We start from the raw sequence: 17,551 nt of genomic DNA on the forward strand, positions 1-17,551 counted from the left end.
CAACCATCCTATGTGATGATGATAATGAGACAGCACAGATCGCTTGATACGGAAAAGCTCATAGGCGCCCAAGTCCACAGCAGTATATTTAGCGTGGTTCACAGCGCCCTCTGGGTTTGTGCACAAAAGAGAGGTTCCAAAAAGAGATGCCTGATTTGCTTATGAAGGAGAAAGCCGAACGAGACTCTTAAAGCAAGCATCAAACCAATTAACTTGGGGCGATGAAATTGCTCTAAAATATTTAACTAAGCATAACAAACACCACCGCTTCCTTTCCAGAAAACAGATGAGTTGGTCAGTGCGGGAATTCAAAAAAAAAAAATAAGGATTGCAAGCAGCTGAGGCAGGATTGGGAAGATGCCATTTGGAATCAACAGAGAAAGCAGCAGACGGAAGATCCAGCCCCACAAGGGTAGGCATATGATTCCTGCTTTCCAACAGCAATGCATACCCCAAAATACATTTAATTGGGTCACAGCAGGCCTCAAGCCCTGCTGCCTTTCCTCTCGTTTGTGTCACCCACAGGCAAGTGGCACCTACACACATAAAGTAGGGCCCACAAATCTTCCCTATTCGCCACCCACCATACTTATTCCTGTTTCTGTTGGTGAAACATCCCACTTAGTTGGGCCTATGTATGTTACATTCAATCCCATTACAAAGGCAAACTGGGTCGCAGGGTGAATACAGGCAAACTGGGCTGTGGGTGAGTAAAATAAACCCCACGGCCCCCACTGGTTGTTGCACAAATGCCTTTTCATGCTCACATAAACTGGGTTTATGTTATTTCATCTATGGACTGCTGCCGTTAGCTGCCCATGCCAAAGCCACTACACTCAGAATTTTGTAAGATTCTCTCTACCATTTAAAGCAGCAACAACCTTGTCCAAACTTAACAAATCAGAAAAAAACACAGTGAAGTATAATAATCAATCGTTATTGTGCAGATTGACGGAAATGACTGGGGAGAAAGCGGCAACACGCTTTAAGTTATGAAACTGACGACGACGACAACAACAAAAACAACAACAACAAAGAAAAGAAAAAAAAGTAATGACAGCAGGTCAAATGAAGAAGCCAAAAAGTGCAGCTATACATTTCAACCCAAGAGATTTTAATCCAACTGATCCAAGTTGTTTGCATCAGAACAAAAATGGGAATGCTATGTCAACAGCAGTGGCGTAGCGTGGGGGGTGCAGGGGGGGCCGGCCGCACCGGGTGCAACATCTGGGGGTTAGGGTTAGGGGGCGCAAATCCACGGGTTAGGGGGCGCAAATTACTTGCCTTGCCCCGGGTGCTGACAACCCACGCTACGCCACTGGTCAACAGCAAAACTTTTGCGTTTTCCCCTCAAAGATTTCAAATGACAATGCAGTATCTGGACATTTCTCAGTTCAGCCAAATGAAACTAACCCCGAGCTACATTATGTGCATGCATGAGCTGAAATGAATAGTCCCTCTGGATCAGAAGAAGGGGCCATCCAGCCTAGCATTCCGTTGGCCAACCAATATCCCAGAAAGCTTAAGATGCAAGATGTGAAAGCATCTTGTCCTGAGCATCTGCTAATTCAGAGGCAGAAAGACTTGGCATATCAGGGATGGGGAATCTGTAGCTCTCCAGATATAGTGGGGCTGCAATTCCTATCAACTCCAGTCACCAATACCAGGGATTATGGGAGATGTAGTCCAACAATACCTGAAAGACCACTGATTCCCTATCCCTGCTGTATATGAAAGGTCCATGTAGGCATACTGCCATTGATGTATTCCCGCATTATTTTGTTTAACCTCTGGCTAGTGGCTTTTGTTAAAGGATTAATAAATCCATCCTGCACTGAGTAAAAATAGTACTTCTTGTTGATCTTGAACCTGCAGAAAGTTCTGTACATATGAGACAGAAAGGGGGGGTGTCACTCTTCATCCTTCCTCTCCATGCCTTTCATAACTTTATATTTAGTTAGAACAAAAAAAAATGCTGTCAACTGGTTTACAGTTGTGATTCGTTTCATGAATAGTTTGAAGAAACAAACAGTTAAGGCAGAAGGACCCTGCTATGCAAACTTCTGTACTAACTACCAAACTACAACTTCAGAAGGACCAAGTGATACTGTGAAATCACACTACCCCAATGCTTTGAAATGCATGCCTTCAAGAATGATTGTTACATGATTTAATAAAGCTAGTGGACTGTGTATGAGTGTTTACAGACTGTAGGAGCCCCATCCATTATTTTTAAATGTTATTGTTGGAGTAAAGTAATTTAAATAATTGACTTATGGGGAGTTAAGGACAAGATGTGACACATTCATTAAAGAAAATTCAGCATGTCCTGTTCTCTAACAATTTGGAAGAGTTATGGTCATTGGGAAGAGCCCAAGAAGACACAGCCTCCCAGGAAGCCATGCCCACTCCCCCTAAAATCTGGGCCCCCCTCCTGACAAAACCAAGAACGCTCCAGGAATACTTGACAGAATTGCTACATATGGGAGATGTACACAACATAAATGCCAATAAATAGCCAATAAGCTGAACCACAAGAACTGGACTTGGCACAGATACAGTTACAAATGATAACATGCTTGAACAACACGTTGGCATCAATATATAAAACAACAACAACAACCAACCCACACTTTAAATGATAAATGGAACTGCATGAAGCTTCTCACCTTTATCTTTGAAATGGGCGCTGCTACAGAACTCAACCATAATACGGCTGTCGTTTAGCTAAGAAGTTATGCCTCTTCAGCACAAAACTGATCAGAGCTCTTGGGTTTTGAAATGAATACCAAAGTTCCCATGAACTAATGAATCAGGTACCAAACTGAACTACCTTCAGGCTACAATGTTGCTAATGAAGACCATGGCCAAAAATTACTACCCATTAATTTCCCACCAAACACACCCATCCACAAAGCTCTCGTGGCCTAAGGGATGCTGCTGTAGGAAGTTTAGGTTCCAGAGAACACGAAACCTACCTCTCTAGTTCTAATTCTTAGCAGAGCTGAGCCAAACCAGGATAGCCGAGTTACATAAATACTTTCAAAACCCATCAAAAAGTTCTCCTTCCTTTGTAGAGGTGGGGGAGAAGATGCTCAAAGAGGTGCACAGGCACTTGTAGGGGGAGAAGAGGTGCATCCCAGTTGCCCTGGCCAACCAGGGTGACACTCCTTGTTTGGAAGCACTGCAGCAATGAAGGCACTGCAATGCAACAAAACAGGGAGAAGCAGCCGAAGTGCGCACCGGGAATGCCTATCAGGATGAACTAGAGTCTCTTGGAACACACATTTGGATGTGCATGAAAACCGCATTCAAGCACACATTCCACTGTTCTCCATGACATGTGTGTCTGAATGTACATTCCGTGGTTCATCCTACTGTGAGCTCCACTGTGACTTCATTTGCTCTCACTGAAGTAGACATGACACCGTTACATTCACCCTGGGATCCCTGATTGGTTGGAATCACATCCTGGGAGAAGCCCTTGGAGGTTCTTTGAAATAAATAAAATAGTGCAAAGCAGCGAGGTATTTTTGCAGGGGCATGGAAAATGGCTGCGCACGGGTTAAAATAGAGCATGGGGGAAAATGAAAGATAATCCCCTTTCAGGATGATTTCCCTACTCTTTGAAAGCATGCATTTCATCTAAAAATGTTTGAAGGTGAAAATTTGACACAGCTCTCCCTTGCCACAGTGCTCAGTGCATATGCCTCACAAACATCTTCCAGAAAGCCTTACCCTTAAGACTTGAAAAGGAATCTCAAGAGTATTCCTTCTACTTCTTTCTCTGCTTCCCGCCCCAATGGCAGATTAATTTATGTGCCTGATTTCCAACCCGGCTTGCTGTTCTGACCTGCCAATTTGGGATCACCTCTTCACCTAATGTGATTGGCCCAATTCCAAGTTCAGTTCTGCTCAACGTAATGTTGCCTTAACTTCAACACTGCGCCTACACCTTTCTCCTGATTGGGTTGAACGCACACTCCAAGGCAATAAAATGATAAAAAAAATGACAAGCTGGTTGATTAACAGCAGCAGTAGCTGCAAGGGTGGGGGGGAGGAGAGATGCTTTAGAGACCTTCACCATGAAATGGAGGAATAAGACTTACCAGCATGAGCTTTGAGTAGGTGAGTTTTCAGGCGGCTGTTATAGGAGGACTTGAAAGGGCAGAGTTTGCAGCGGAATGGTTTATGATGTCCATGGTGGGCTTGCATATGGCGATCCAAACTTTGTCAAGGGAGAAGCGGCAATGAGAAGCAAAAGGAAAGAAGGGGAAATTGTGAATCATTTTTTCAGCTGAAAACTGGATGGCACTTGAATGCAAGACTTCTTTGACTTAACACTGGCAGAAAGAAGCGTGGCGGAGAAATCTGCGTAAGATACAAGCCAACAAAAGCCAAACTGGGTTGTATCTGGTTCATCTTTTGCACCCAATGATTATGGCAAGTAGGCGAAACAATTGATAAAGCCAAGGATATAAAATCATAAGGGGTGGGGGGGAAAGCTTGCTTTGAAGATGACTTAGCAGGCTAATGTCAGGACTAATAAAGGAGCAAAACCAAAATATAGCTACCAGATCATCTTAGCTTGCTCTAAAAACTCAGAAACAACCTGGGGTTTTTTCTAACGTTCAATTGAAATTCACCCTCCTGTAAACAAACTCATTCAATCTATAAATACTTCTTTCCAAGCCTGCAACTCAAATAATATTGAAACAAATGTCAGTTTCAAACTTGTGCTGCAAACCGAAAAGTTGAACATGTGTCTGGGAAAACAAACAGGTAGAATTTTGAAATGCTGAAAAACAGCAATTTTCCCCATCCTTTTATATCCAGTCCAAATGTGCCTGCAGTGTGTTCATATGAGGAAAAGAGGAAGTTGAGTCTCCATAACTAATCTCTATGCAAATACGCAGTAACTTCAAGAGCTTTTCCCTTTTTATCTGACTGGCCATTGTTCATTCATTTTAATATTTATCAGTCGAAATAAGAATATTCAGCAGGTGGTTGAGAAGTTCCTGCTCTCTGCCACGAGAAGAAGGTCTGTGCCTATTTGTGCAAGGGAGCACATTTTCTTAGCAGAGACGCAGTCACAATGCTTACCACTAAAGAGCACATTTCCTAATGCAAGCGAATAAAGATATCCATGGTGAAATTATTGCTATCAGAGCAGAACCAGCCTGCAAAAAATTGATAAATCTGCCTTTGCTGGACTAGATTACAATAAATTCAGTTGAGCGCCTTGCTTCCAACAGCAGGAAGTCAGACACGTTCCCTGCATGGCCACCCAGCCTTTCTGGCCCAATCCTTCCCCAGGCAACCCACATGACAGATTCCTCCCTCCCTCCCAGCCCTGCTATTTTGCCTAATAGGCTAAACTGGTTGGTCGTTTCCCAGCAAACCATCTCTTTCCTTTCCTCATCCCTCCCTCCCTCCCTCCCATTTCTTCACACTATAAGGCCTGCCCCCAGGCAACCCAAGAAAAACCAGCTGCAGAGGGTTGGGGCCACTGCCCCTGATTTCACCGAGTTCCCTGCCCCATCAGAGTGCCACCCCCCAGGCCAACAGAAGCCAAATCCTACTAGGGTTCGAGAAAGGGATTCCCATCTGTCAATCGGAAATAAAGAAACGACACGCAGGCCAATTGCAAAACCTTTACTGAGCAGCTTTTAGGATGGTTGATCCCGGAAAGGAAAGACACATAGAGGGGTGGGGGTTGCCAACCAGTCGCCCCAGCAGGGCTCCTGTGCCTTGAGCAGTAGCTTGGTGGACAGCAGGCACCAGCTCCAGGTGAGGGACACCTTCACCTGTTCCTTAACGGTTTGCCGTGGAGCCACAGGTGTTTCCGTTCCTCCACGAGGGAACAGGTGGAAGCATCCTGGACCCTGCTCCTGGTCACGTCCCCTTCTGCACAGAACGCTGCGTGGGATAAATCCTGCGCTTGCGGGAAGCAGCCTGTAGAAAAGCAGGAGACACAAGAGAATTCAGAGCAGTAGTCACACACTTACACAAATCTACTGGATGCATGGGAGATGTTTGTAAAGAAGCGTTGGGAAGGAAGAGCGGTGCCACAACCTGGCTGTTGAGCCAGCGCTTCTTCCAAAGCCTCATCCCTTCGCTGAAAGGCAGGCTGCAGAGACTTTATTACCCCCTGGGGGTTTGCAGTGAAACACGGCTGTTTTGCTCTATGCACCGAAGGAAAAAGTGTTTACGTATGTTTGGTCGGCAGTAGCAAGGCTCGGAACGGGGTGCCCAGCCCCCCCCCAAAAAAACCTGTGTGTGGGGATGAGGGCCTCTCGTGCATGTGTGAGACACTTTGCACCATTGAGGCAGTGGCAAATAGGTTGGGGGAATCATGGGAGACAGCAGGTATGTGTCCCTCACCCTTCCCTTGCTTACCTGGATTGAGTGCTCTGTCCTGCCGCTCTCATTGTGTTGAGTGAGTCTTCTTGATGTGTCTGGGGTCCCAAGGTAAGGGACCTGCTAAAGAGTTCTAGGCACAGAAGCGTTAGCAGTGTCAAGTCCCCATGTGTATTCTGAACAGTTTTGTGTGAAGTGTCCTTTCTTTATAATTTCCTATTGCCAGAACCTTGTGAGCTCTAAGGGTGCATGGCGAGTGCTAGAGAGTTATAGCCTCATGCCATGCATCTCATCATCTGAGTTTGGGTATCCCTGAGTGGGGTTGTACATACTGGGTATTGGTGTGCTGTAATTGGGTGCTGGGTCCCGCAGTACACTATGCTCTGTTGTGGTGACCTAGAAGGGACAGTTTTCCAGAGATGGAAAGAAGATGGAAGTCCCTACCAGATAAGAATGGCTGATGAAGTTAATGGACTATGTCAAAATGGGTAAAATGACCGGAAGAACCAGAAAGCAGGAAGATTTTAATAAAGAATGGGCAAAAATTATAACTTATGTTAAAGACCATTGTAAATAGTTAAAATCGACTGGAATATCACTTGTAGTTTAATGGTGAGTTTTTAATATACAGTAATGGAGATTTGGATCATCATAAAAGATGCAGGAGGAAATGATTAATAACGAATAAAGCCCTAAACGACCTCGGTCCAGTATACCTGAAGGAGTGTCTCCACCCCCATTGTTCTGCCCAGACACTGAGGTCCAGTGCCGAGGGCCTTCTGGCGGTTCCCTCACTGCGAGAAGCCATTTTACAGGGAACCAGGCAGAGGGCCTTCTTGGTGGTGGCACCCGCCCTGTGGAACGCCCTCCCACCAGATGTCAAAGAGAAGAACAACTACCAGACTTTTAGAAGACATCTAAAGGCAGCCCTGTTTAGGGAAGCTTTTAATGTTTAATGGACCACTGTATTTTAATACTCTATTGGAGGCCACCCAGAGTGGCTGGGGAAGCCCAGCCAGATGGGCGGGGTATAAATAATAAATTCTATTCTATTCTATTCTATTCTATTCTATTCTATTCTATTCTATTCTATTCTATTCTATTCTATTCTATTCTATTCTAAAGAGACCCACAAAGGGTAGGATGGAAGTCCAGGAGATGCCTTGGAATCTTGTTTTTATGATTTATGTTCAATATACGATTGTGAAATTTGAATCTGAAAAACCAAATAAATAAAACTTTTTCTAAAAAAGAAGGGGCAGTTGTCAATGTATTTTCCCCACCTCCTGTCCCATTGAAATTTTGTGCACGGTGTCTGGGAATGGTGTTGCATTGCCAACAGGACTGTGGCCATGAACTGAAGCAGTAGAGATGTGGACTAACCGTGTGCTCCTTCCCTGAGCTCCCCACATCCCACCCATGACTCCCATCTCCCAGTTCAGCTATTCCTTTGGCGTATCTTCACACTGGTGAAATGGCTCTGCCAGTGGAGTCTGCACCAGCTTATCCAAGGTGTTTTGCCAGCACAGCAGGGCTCCCACAGGATCTTACGGTTCCCCAGTTGCTATATCTTCAGTACAGGATTGCACCCTGCACCATCTATTTGATATCGTGTAGATTATACTGGAATGTTTTAGTCTTGTAGCCTCTTAAATTCCTATTGCGAAAGTAACATGCAAGTTTCTCTTGGTGCGTTTGTGTTGCTGTTTTTTTTCCAGGGATTGTCTGTTATTTGATAAACCAATTTGAAACTTGGAAGAAATGGTTTTCTCATCCCAGAATCGATATAGACAGCAAGGGTTACATCATAAGCTCTGCATTTCACATTTATTGTTATTTAACAAGACCGGGGGGGGGGGGGGAGCTGAAATTGATCAGAATTCAGAGTCCTAATTTGTAGTATCTCATCAAATGCTTGAAAACGATATAAAGAAAATGTATAGCTTACAAAAACATAAAAGGGCTAATGTACAGCTTGGGAAAGTGTATTAATTTAATCACTATAGGGTAATGGCTTCAATTTATTGCATCAAAATATTAAAGATTCAGTAAGTTCACCATACTAAGAAGGTGAACTGTGAGTGATGTTCTGAGAGTACTGTGAATGTTATTTCCAACCCAGGAAGATGCTCTCTACATGCCAGTGTGAAGGCCATCCTAAAATTTTTTTTTACAAGACTTTTAAAGAAAAAGAATTTTAAAAATCCTTGTGCTCTGAAGGTTGGAAGAAGGGGAAAATGTTTAGGTTCAGTGTCTTAAAACACATTTGTGTGTGTGTGTGTGTGTGTGTGTGTGAGAGAGAGAGAGAGAGAGAGAGAGAGGGGACTAATACAATTTTATCCCTGTCCATCTGTAAATGCAGCCCCCTAGTGGTACCATGTTTCTGTTCAGAAGAGAGATTCCTATCTTTCCACCCAGGAGAGAAGCCAGGACGGACTTGATAGAATTGTGAGGAAGTGTGAAGAGGTTCAGAGGGAGAAAATCCATTAATAAATAAGTAGTGCAAAGAAGGACTATGGAGAGAGAGAGAGAGGAAAAATCCAGCCCTCTAGCATTTCACTTATTAAAATAGGGTCGCTTGTATTCTTTTTTGAATTACCTACATTCTTGTATCAAAAGCCATTGACTGAGCACATACCTGCAAATAATGTAAACGGAACCTAGCAATCTACTTTTATTTTAAAGAATGGATCTTGTTTTCTCTGCTTTTGTTATCATTTGCAACTCACACACATTTGCCAGAGTTTAGTATTTGGGTCAGCAGTCGCAATGAATGGGTGGGAAGGAGGCATTTCACTGGCACTTGGGGTCATTTAAATACTTTTTAATAAATAAATATAACTGTTAAATCAATTCATCAGCCTGCTGTCCATACCATTAGACTCAACAATTCAGCGCTCCCCCCCCCCCAAGGGGGTATTGAAGGATACGTAGTACCAGCACCTCTCTTTTTTGTAGTTAAAAAGTGTGGCACTTAATGTAACAACTTCATAATGAGTATCGGCACCTATTTTTCTAGAAAAAAAGCACTGCTCACATTATCTAGCATCTTGCATCCAGTTTATATGAGGAGCACAAACTGGAAAGGTAGATACAGCGGTACCTCGGGATGCGAACGGGATCCGTTCCGGAGCCCCATTAGCATCAAGAAGTAAACGTAACTAGCGACTGCAAGTCAGCGCGCGTTGCTTTTCGCCGCTTCTGCGCATGACGTCATTTTGAGCATCCGTGCATGCAGCGAAACACGGAAGTAATGCGCTCCGTTACTTCCGGGTTGCCGCGGAGCGCAACTCGAACGCACTCAACATGAAGCATATTCAACCGAGGTATGACTGTATCTCTCTAAGGTGTTCTATATCTCAAATATGTAAATGTTGTACTTCCTAATTTTAAATAATACATTTTCAATTAAAATTATTAACTCCTTCCATTTTTCTACAAATTTATTCAAAAGTGAATTTCTCCTAAATATTAAGTGATGGCACAACAAGTGTGCCTGATGATACTTTAGCGAACCTTCCTCTTCTGTCGGCAAGACTCTACTTAATATTTCCACCACAACCTCTTGGACACATGAGACCTCAGGGTTAATTTTAGACATATATTACAGATACCAAATGCTAGAAAAGCCTGCATTTTCCTAATTCCACCCCTCAAAGGCAAGGGTCTCTTTTTTTGGGTGGAGGGGGGAGTTTCCCATACTTTTAGAGTGTATTTTTATTCAAAGAAAATTATTTCCATATGCAGCGTTGTGTGACAAAAGTCCTAGGCTGGTTCAGAGCCACTGATTGAATACAGCAGGAGTGGGGAAACTTTGGGGGCCGATTCCCACTGGGGAACGTGGTTAAGAGCTGCATACCAGTGGTGGGCCGGCACGTGGGTGGCGCTGTGGGTTAAACCACAGAGCCTAGGACTTGCCGATCAGAAGGTAGCCGGTTCGAATCCCTGCGACGGGGTGAGCTTCCGTTGCTCGGTCCCTGCTCCTGCCAACCTAGCAGTTCAAAAGGACGAAGTGCAAGTAGATAAATAGGTACCGCTCCAGCGGGAAGGTAAACGGCGTTTCCGTGCGCTGTTCTGGTTCACCAGAAGCGGCTTAGTCATGCTGGCCACATGACCCGGAAGCTGTACGCCGGCTCCCTCGGCCAATAAAGCGAGATGAGCGCCGCAACCCCAGAGTCAGCCACAACTGGACCTAATGGTCAGGGGTCCCTTTACCTTTACCAGTGGTTTGCAAAGCCAATGGCAAAGTGTGCAAGGATGCCCCCTTTGTCTTCCCTTCATCCATATTCATTCATTCTCTCTCTCTCTCTCTCTCTCTCTCTCTCTGTCTCTCTCTCACACACACACAGAGCCCCCCCCCAAACAAACAGCACTCCCAGACAACCTACTTTGCTTCTACATGCCTCAATCCTCTTTAGATGACACAGGCAGACAATTTCACAGAGGTGAATCTGTCAACTTGATCCAGTGCTGATTCAGCTCTTTATCCCACAGATCGGGAAAATCCAGAAAGACAAAGGAAGAAGTGGGTAAAGAATTGCTCTTCCCTACTTCCTTCCTCAACTCGATGGGACTTTTCAAGGCTGAAATAGACATCCAGGCTGCTATTCCTCAGTCTAGGAAAGTCCACACAGGTGAGGCAGGAAGTGGAGATTTTGGGGGAACCATTGGGGACTTCCCAGAAAGTTGCTTGTGGGCTGTGGATTGGCCCGCAAGTGGAATACCAGGAAAGGAACAGGGAACCAGGCAGAGGGCCTTCTCGGTGGTGGCGCCCTCCCTGTGGAACGCCCTCCCACCAGATGTCAAAGAGAACAACAACTACCAGACTTTTAGAAGACATCTGAAGGCAGCCCTGTTTAGGGAAGCTTTTAATGTTTGATATATTACAGTATTTTAATATTTATTTGGAAGACCAGCCAGATGGGCAGGGTATCAATAATAAATTATTATTATATTATTATAAATTATTAAAGGAGGAGGGAAACCTGTTCACCTGCTGTAAAACAAGTGTCAGTCTTTTCCACCAGAGTAGTTCCCACTCTGCCTTCAGGGAAAGGTGAAGATCATTCTGTTCTGGTTGCTAATAGCATCTAACATCCCCAATCCCAAGAAAGCCCACTCAGACCTAACTCCTGCTCTGTTCAATGAAGTTTACTCCCTAGTACGTGTGTTTGGGACTGCAGCTTAAATATGGCTTCTTCTACTTCACTGTCCAGGCCTCTGCACCGGGCACACAATGAAATGATGGTAGTATTCTGAGAGCAATAAGGCAGGCATGAATCCAGTTGCCTGCTTTTAAAGAGATCCAGCACTGACAACTCAATGGTGACACTGTGTCCAAACAGAGTAGAGCGGGGAAAGGCTCAGAGTGGGGCGATGTGGTTGGGGGGAGGCAAAGGCATCTACTTCAAAGAGATAAACTATCTGCCCCACATTCTCTCTAGTTCCCATCATGGACATTTTTGCAGTGAGTGGTTTATCCTGTAAAGAATGGCAAAAAGTTGTAGAGGCCCAAACATCTGTACTGTCAGTTCAATGCATGAATCTCTACAGTTACAACGCGCCCCACTTCCCCGCCAAAGCACAAATGTTCACGTTAAGAACAGGTAGATCGAGAGGGCAAAAAAAAGGGTGGGGGTATTTGTTCACAGATACAAAATCTCATTCCCCAAATCATAGCAACAATAAGTTTGCAACGAAGCCAACACCTAACAGACCACAACCCAACATCATGGGTTTAAGTGTCCCTCAAACTCTGGGCTAGAGTTTGGGGGCACGACTTGTATTGTTTTCAGTTTGTGTACCCTGGAACAGTGATTCATAGAGTCATAGAATTGTAGAGCTGGAAGGGACCAAGAAGGGTCATCTAATCCAACCCCCTGCAATTCAGGAATCTTTTTGCCCAGTGTGGCGCTCAAACTCACAGCCCTGAGATTAAGAGTCTCGTGCTTTACCAGCTGAGCAATCCCAGCAATTACTGTTAAATTTGCGGCATATCCCAACTCAAAGGGCCAATTTCAAAATAATTCATTTATTTATATACATTTGCCTACTGAAAGCAAACACAGCTCTTGGGTCACGTTCTCTCAGATATGATACACATTTGTGAGACAACCAATCGTATTCTTTATTATTCTTTGATGCAAGGTGCGAAGCGCATTGACTCAGGTGTGTGACAGACTTGCTCCCTAGAATGGATCCTCAGTGGGGCCAATCTTTGAAAACCATAAATGAATAGGGGGATGTTGGTTTTAATTGAGATTGAAATTTGCTTTGCAGGTTTGATATACCATTTATGTAATTATACAACTGGAAATTAAGATAAGTAAGAGGGAAAACAAAGAATTTGGAGAAATAAAATGAGATGCAAGAAATTATGGGGGAGAAAATTGGAATTCAGGACAGGGGTGGGGTGGGGAGTCTATATTGTATTCTTGGAAAAGTATTGAATATATGAATTATTGTGATTATAAAATTTTAAAAATCTGAAAAATTGTGTTTGTGTGTGTGTGTGTGTATAATATATAGAGAGATTGAAATTTGCAATAGGATGTTGAGAATCTGGTGTGCATCTGATTTCTGTCCTACATTTTGAAGTATATATCTCCCTGAAGATAAAGTCTGGAGACTTAAAACAATTTGTCACGATTCCTACATGCATAACTGGCAGGCCACAATGAAAAACTAGCTATTCTGAGTTGGCAATGCCCATCCAACATCAGTGCATCAAGAAAACAATACGTGCTTCTGTGTGGATATAGAATCCCGCCTTTTAGCACGCAGGCAAGTGCTAACTGAACGGTGAGCAGAAGAAATGGTAAAACAATATAGACTTACTTGTGCCTGAAAGCAGAGACAAAGGAGCAATACTGGCAGCTGTACTTGTCTTCGCGAGTAAACATGGCCAATGCCAAGTGACTCCTCTCGTGCGATCGTAGACCCTGCATAGACATCAAAACCCGGTCACACTGGCTGCAGTGGTAGCCACCAGGCCTGGTTTCATCTTCCAGTGATGGTCCAGATTCAGCTTCTGCAAGTTCCACAGTGGAAACACTGCCAGGGTCTTTGGGTCCCTCAACACCCTCCAAGAAAGCTGCATTTGAAGGATCTTCAGCTTCCTGCTAAAAGACACACATCCCCCACCAAAGCCATCAATTCTCTCTCCCTTCTGCCCAATGGTTTACTATTAAATCTATGGAAGTCTATGGTTTTCCTCTAATAGCAGAACCTCTACAACCCCAGCTATGAGCAGGCTCTCAAAAATAAAATAAAATAAAGAATAATAAAAATATCACTGAAATCACAAATGAAAAAGACGTCTCTAAAAACGGTGTTTCCCAAACTTGGGTCTCCGGCTGGTTTTTTTGGACTACAACTCCCATCATCCCTAGCTAGCAGGAGAAGTGTTCAGGGATGATGGGACTTGTAGTTCAAAAACAGCTGGGGACCCAAAGCTTGGGAAACACTGTTCTAAAGAAACAAGCATCCTGACTGCATTGGTGGCTGACAGTGCTGCTGGAGCACATCGTTTTCCAAGACTGCCAAGAATTATTATTTTTTCGTAGCAGCTCACTCTGTCAGATGGAAACAACGCGAATTCTAAGGAAATGCCAACCTTCCTTATAAAATGCTTGCTTCCTTCTTTCCGCTTACTGGTGTAACTCTGGCACAAAACTGTACAGCTCATGCTCCATTTTTTAAAAAATGAGAATGGCCTAAATGTTTTTTCCCCTCCTCATTTGCTTCAAATGCAGCTATGCATTGTCAACTACTAGCCTATGAAGAGCTTTCCAAGATAAAGTAACGTAATTTATTTTGTTGCGTAATATTTGAAAGGCCACCTCCTTCCCTACAGCAGACAGACCCTCTATGGTGTTCAGAGTGGCAGCTCTTACTTGCAAGTAAAGAAGAATAGTCACAGGAAGCCCACCTGCTCTGCTTCATGAATTCTTATGATATAGCTCACACAAGCAGTCTAAGTGGATCTTCTGTAAATGGAAGCTATGCACCAGGTTGTAACTACTCGGGTGGATTGATTGATTTACAGTGGTGCCCCGCAAGACGAACGCCTCGCAAGACGGAAAACCCGCTAGACGAAAGGGTTTTCCGTTTTGGAGGCGCTTCGCAAAACGAATTTCCCTATGGGCTTGCTTCGCAAGACGAAAATGTCTTGCGAGCGGGGTTTTTCCCTCCTCCCCCTTTTCCTAAGCCCTAAGCCGCTTATCAGCTGATCCGCTAAAAGCCGCTAAACCGCTAATAGCGCTAATCCGCTAAGCTGTCAATGGGCTTGCTTCGCAAGACGAAAAAAACGCTATACGAAGAGCCTCACGGAACGGATTAATTTCGTCTTGCAAGGCACCACTGTATTGATTATTGCTACTGCTATTATCTTGGATTACTAAAATAATCCAATTCTGCAGCAAAAAAAATGCATACAGTGGTACCTTGATTCTCGAACTTAATCCATTCCGGGAGTCCATTCAACTCCCAAAGCCGTTCAAAAAACAAGGCGCAGCTTCCGATTGGCTGCACGAGCTTTCTGCACTCAAGAGGAAGCCGCGTCGGACGTTCGGCTTCTGAAAAGCTTTCGCAAACCGGAAGACTTACTTCCGAGTTTGCAGCGTTCGGGAGCCAATTTGTTTGACAGCTAAGCCGTTCGGGAACCAAGGTACCACTGTATTGTGCAAAAGCTATGCAAACTGAGCAAACAAGTATGGTTTCTTTTATTTGTTTAATAAATCTGCTTCTGCTTGCTGAAGAGTTATAGGAGGCACTGATGGTTTGCCCCAGGACACCGGAAACCTTATGCCATCAACTCCTCTGGCTCCTGAAAGTTCATCCGGCATTGCTATATGTGAAGATCCGCAGGTGATCACCTCAGGCGAACAGCTAATAGGACTAGGCCTTTAAGAAGGCCCAAACCCACCTCTATAGGAGCAGGGATACACTTCAGTCAAGACATCCAAGAGAGCAGTGGGGCAGGGGACAGCTGCTGCCACCTAACACTAATGAAGAGCAGTGTGGCACTCCTGAGCTTAAATAGCCTAGAGCAGTGGTGGCCAAACTCGGCCCTCCAGGTGTTTGGGGACTACAACTCCCATCATCCCTAGCTAACAGAACCGGTGGTCAGGGATGATGGGAATTGTAGTCCCAAAACACCTGGAGGGCCAAGTTTGACCATGCCTGGCCTAGAGGCAACAGTCAAAGGCTTGGAGATGCAGGGAGAGAGAGGAGATTGGCTAGCAAGCCAAGGCTGGTCTAAGGGACAATTGGCTCTTAGCTGCCCCCCTGCCAGCAGGGATGTACATGTGGTCTGAGAAGGGGCTTCCCCTGTCACCCGGCCCTTGGGGAAGCTGGGGGACTATGGTGATTGCTGTGGGAGAAGACCCCATAAAAGAGCATGGAAAGTGCTGAAGACCTTGAGAAGGAATTATTATTATTCTGGCATTGTCTGGGCAAGATGTGGACCTGTATTGCCTGGGGAAAGGAAAGAAAGCCTGGAATAAGGGATAAAGCCTCCATAAAGCTGGAGACTCTACACTCTTGTCAATCCTACTGATAATTGGAGCTCACAATGGAGCCCATTTCCCCGTGGTTCAAGCGGGATTCCCCCGCATTAGGGTTAACCTGTGCATTTTCAAGCATAGCTTCATTCCTAACAGGGACCAGAAAGCCGCTTTAAAAAAAGGGAAAGGGAAACTGATTTTCAAAAGGAAGCTGAATTCTGCAGCACACACCTGGACTTGTATACACAGCTTGTACACCGCCACTTTAACTGTTAAGTACACTAACCTTTACAAACGTGCTCCCTAATACTCTTTTTTTATATATAAAAAAAATGTTCTGATTTGCTGTTGTACTTTTTTATTTTTAAAGCGATCTTTAGAAAAGTACAAGAGCAAATCGGAATTAAAAATACCCTTTTGCTCAAGAGTCTAGACCATCTGTTCTCAAAAAAAATATATTCCCATGCATTGGGGGGGAAAGACTTGTGATCTAGGAAACAAGTTAACACTGAATCCAATAAAAAGAACAAGCAGTTTTTTTAATAATAAAAAATTTAACTGTGGTAATGTGGTGCCAGCGCCAGAAAACACTGTCAATTGGCCCATTTTCCTCTTAATGCAATTATGCCTTTAGTCCCCAAACTATTCTCTCACCTTGACTGCAGCAGACACCGAAGAGCCATTCCCGTACTGAACGTGCTTACGAAGATGGTTGCAGATAGCGCGAAGGGTTGGATGAACTTCCACACAAAATTTACACTTGTAGCCCACCACTTTCCTCTCCTTCAGTTTTGAAACTTCTTCCACATTACCAAAAGGCTGTAAGGCAACAACAATTGGAAACTTAAAAAGCGGTTTCTTTCCGGAAACAAATTTAAAGAGGTTTCTAAACAAGCAATGCAAATATAATTTGGAATGGTATGATTATTACACAATGAGGAAGCCACTGGGGCAACACTGTTTCATCTAAAGGCTGACATCTGAAGGTTTCTTAAATGCATGCTGCACCATTAAAATATTGCCCCAATTCCTTGGACATGTAGGAAAACTCAGCTCAGATATTGTTTGTATTCACATACGCGTGAAAGCACTAGATATCCTTTGCAGAGAGCACTCATTATCCTCACAAAGCTTCGCTTCCCAAGATTTCTTGGGCTTTTTAACATTATGGTATTTTAACATTTTTAGTGAATATATACTGTTCTCATGAAAGTACCTGCGGTTTTGAACTGCTATGTAAACACTGGTTTAAATGACTGCCATACAAGCCACTTTTAAACCATTATTTATGGACCTGATTTGTTTAACTAATCACTGTTTCTAACAATATGCCAAGATTCAATGAAACTAAAAGTCAGCAGAAGTCCTCCTGGACATATGGGTCCCCATTAAGTAAGGATCCAGCTTGAGAACTAGGCTCCTGACAAACCAAAACCCAGTCTCCCTTCAATAGTAGTTGATCCAACTGGATGCGTTTATTAGTAACCTCCAAGCCTGTACGTAATAAGTTGGAGAAACTGTGGACTCCCAAATCTCATCAGCCCCAGATAACCTGGCCAATGACAGAGGATGGTGGGAATTGGTCCCCTGTAGTTAAGCAACTGTAATAAGTTGCTTAAAACTCCTACCAAAGGAAGTGAGTTGCTCTAAGTAAACTAAAGAAAGATTTGATTAGCAATACACAA

At 44.0% G+C, this 17,551-nt stretch overlaps 1 protein-coding gene and 1 long non-coding RNA gene across 6 annotated transcripts in view; one reads left to right on the plus strand and one right to left on the minus strand.

Annotated features, from left to right (window-relative positions):
* The window catches only part of LOC309332611, a 311,558-nt gene that overhangs the window by 77,110 nt on the left and 216,897 nt on the right, over window positions 1–17,551 (plus strand). The gene's annotated exons all lie outside the window — the stretch shown is intronic.
* The window catches only part of ZNF462 (zinc finger protein 462), a 141,877-nt gene that overhangs the window by 50,002 nt on the left and 74,324 nt on the right, over window positions 1–17,551 (minus strand). For 3 of the 5 annotated variants that reach the window (XM_081844690.1, XM_081844686.1, XM_081844687.1), the window contains exons 4-6: window positions 16,521–16,685; window positions 13,198–13,481; window positions 4,110–4,228 (exon numbers count right to left, since the gene is read on the minus strand). In XM_081844690.1, the coding sequence (XP_081700816.1) occupies window positions 4,110–4,228; window positions 13,198–13,481; window positions 16,521–16,685 (568 nt within the window). The remainder of the gene's footprint in view (window positions 1–4,109; window positions 4,229–13,197; window positions 13,482–16,520; window positions 16,686–17,551) is intronic. The other 2 variants (XM_081844688.1, XM_081844689.1) reach the window with 2 other exon arrangements.

Source organism: Podarcis erhardii (assembly GCF_964252035.2).
Source record: "Podarcis erhardii genome assembly, chromosome: 17".
Taxonomy (NCBI): Eukaryota; Metazoa; Chordata; class Lepidosauria; order Squamata; family Lacertidae; genus Podarcis; species Podarcis erhardii.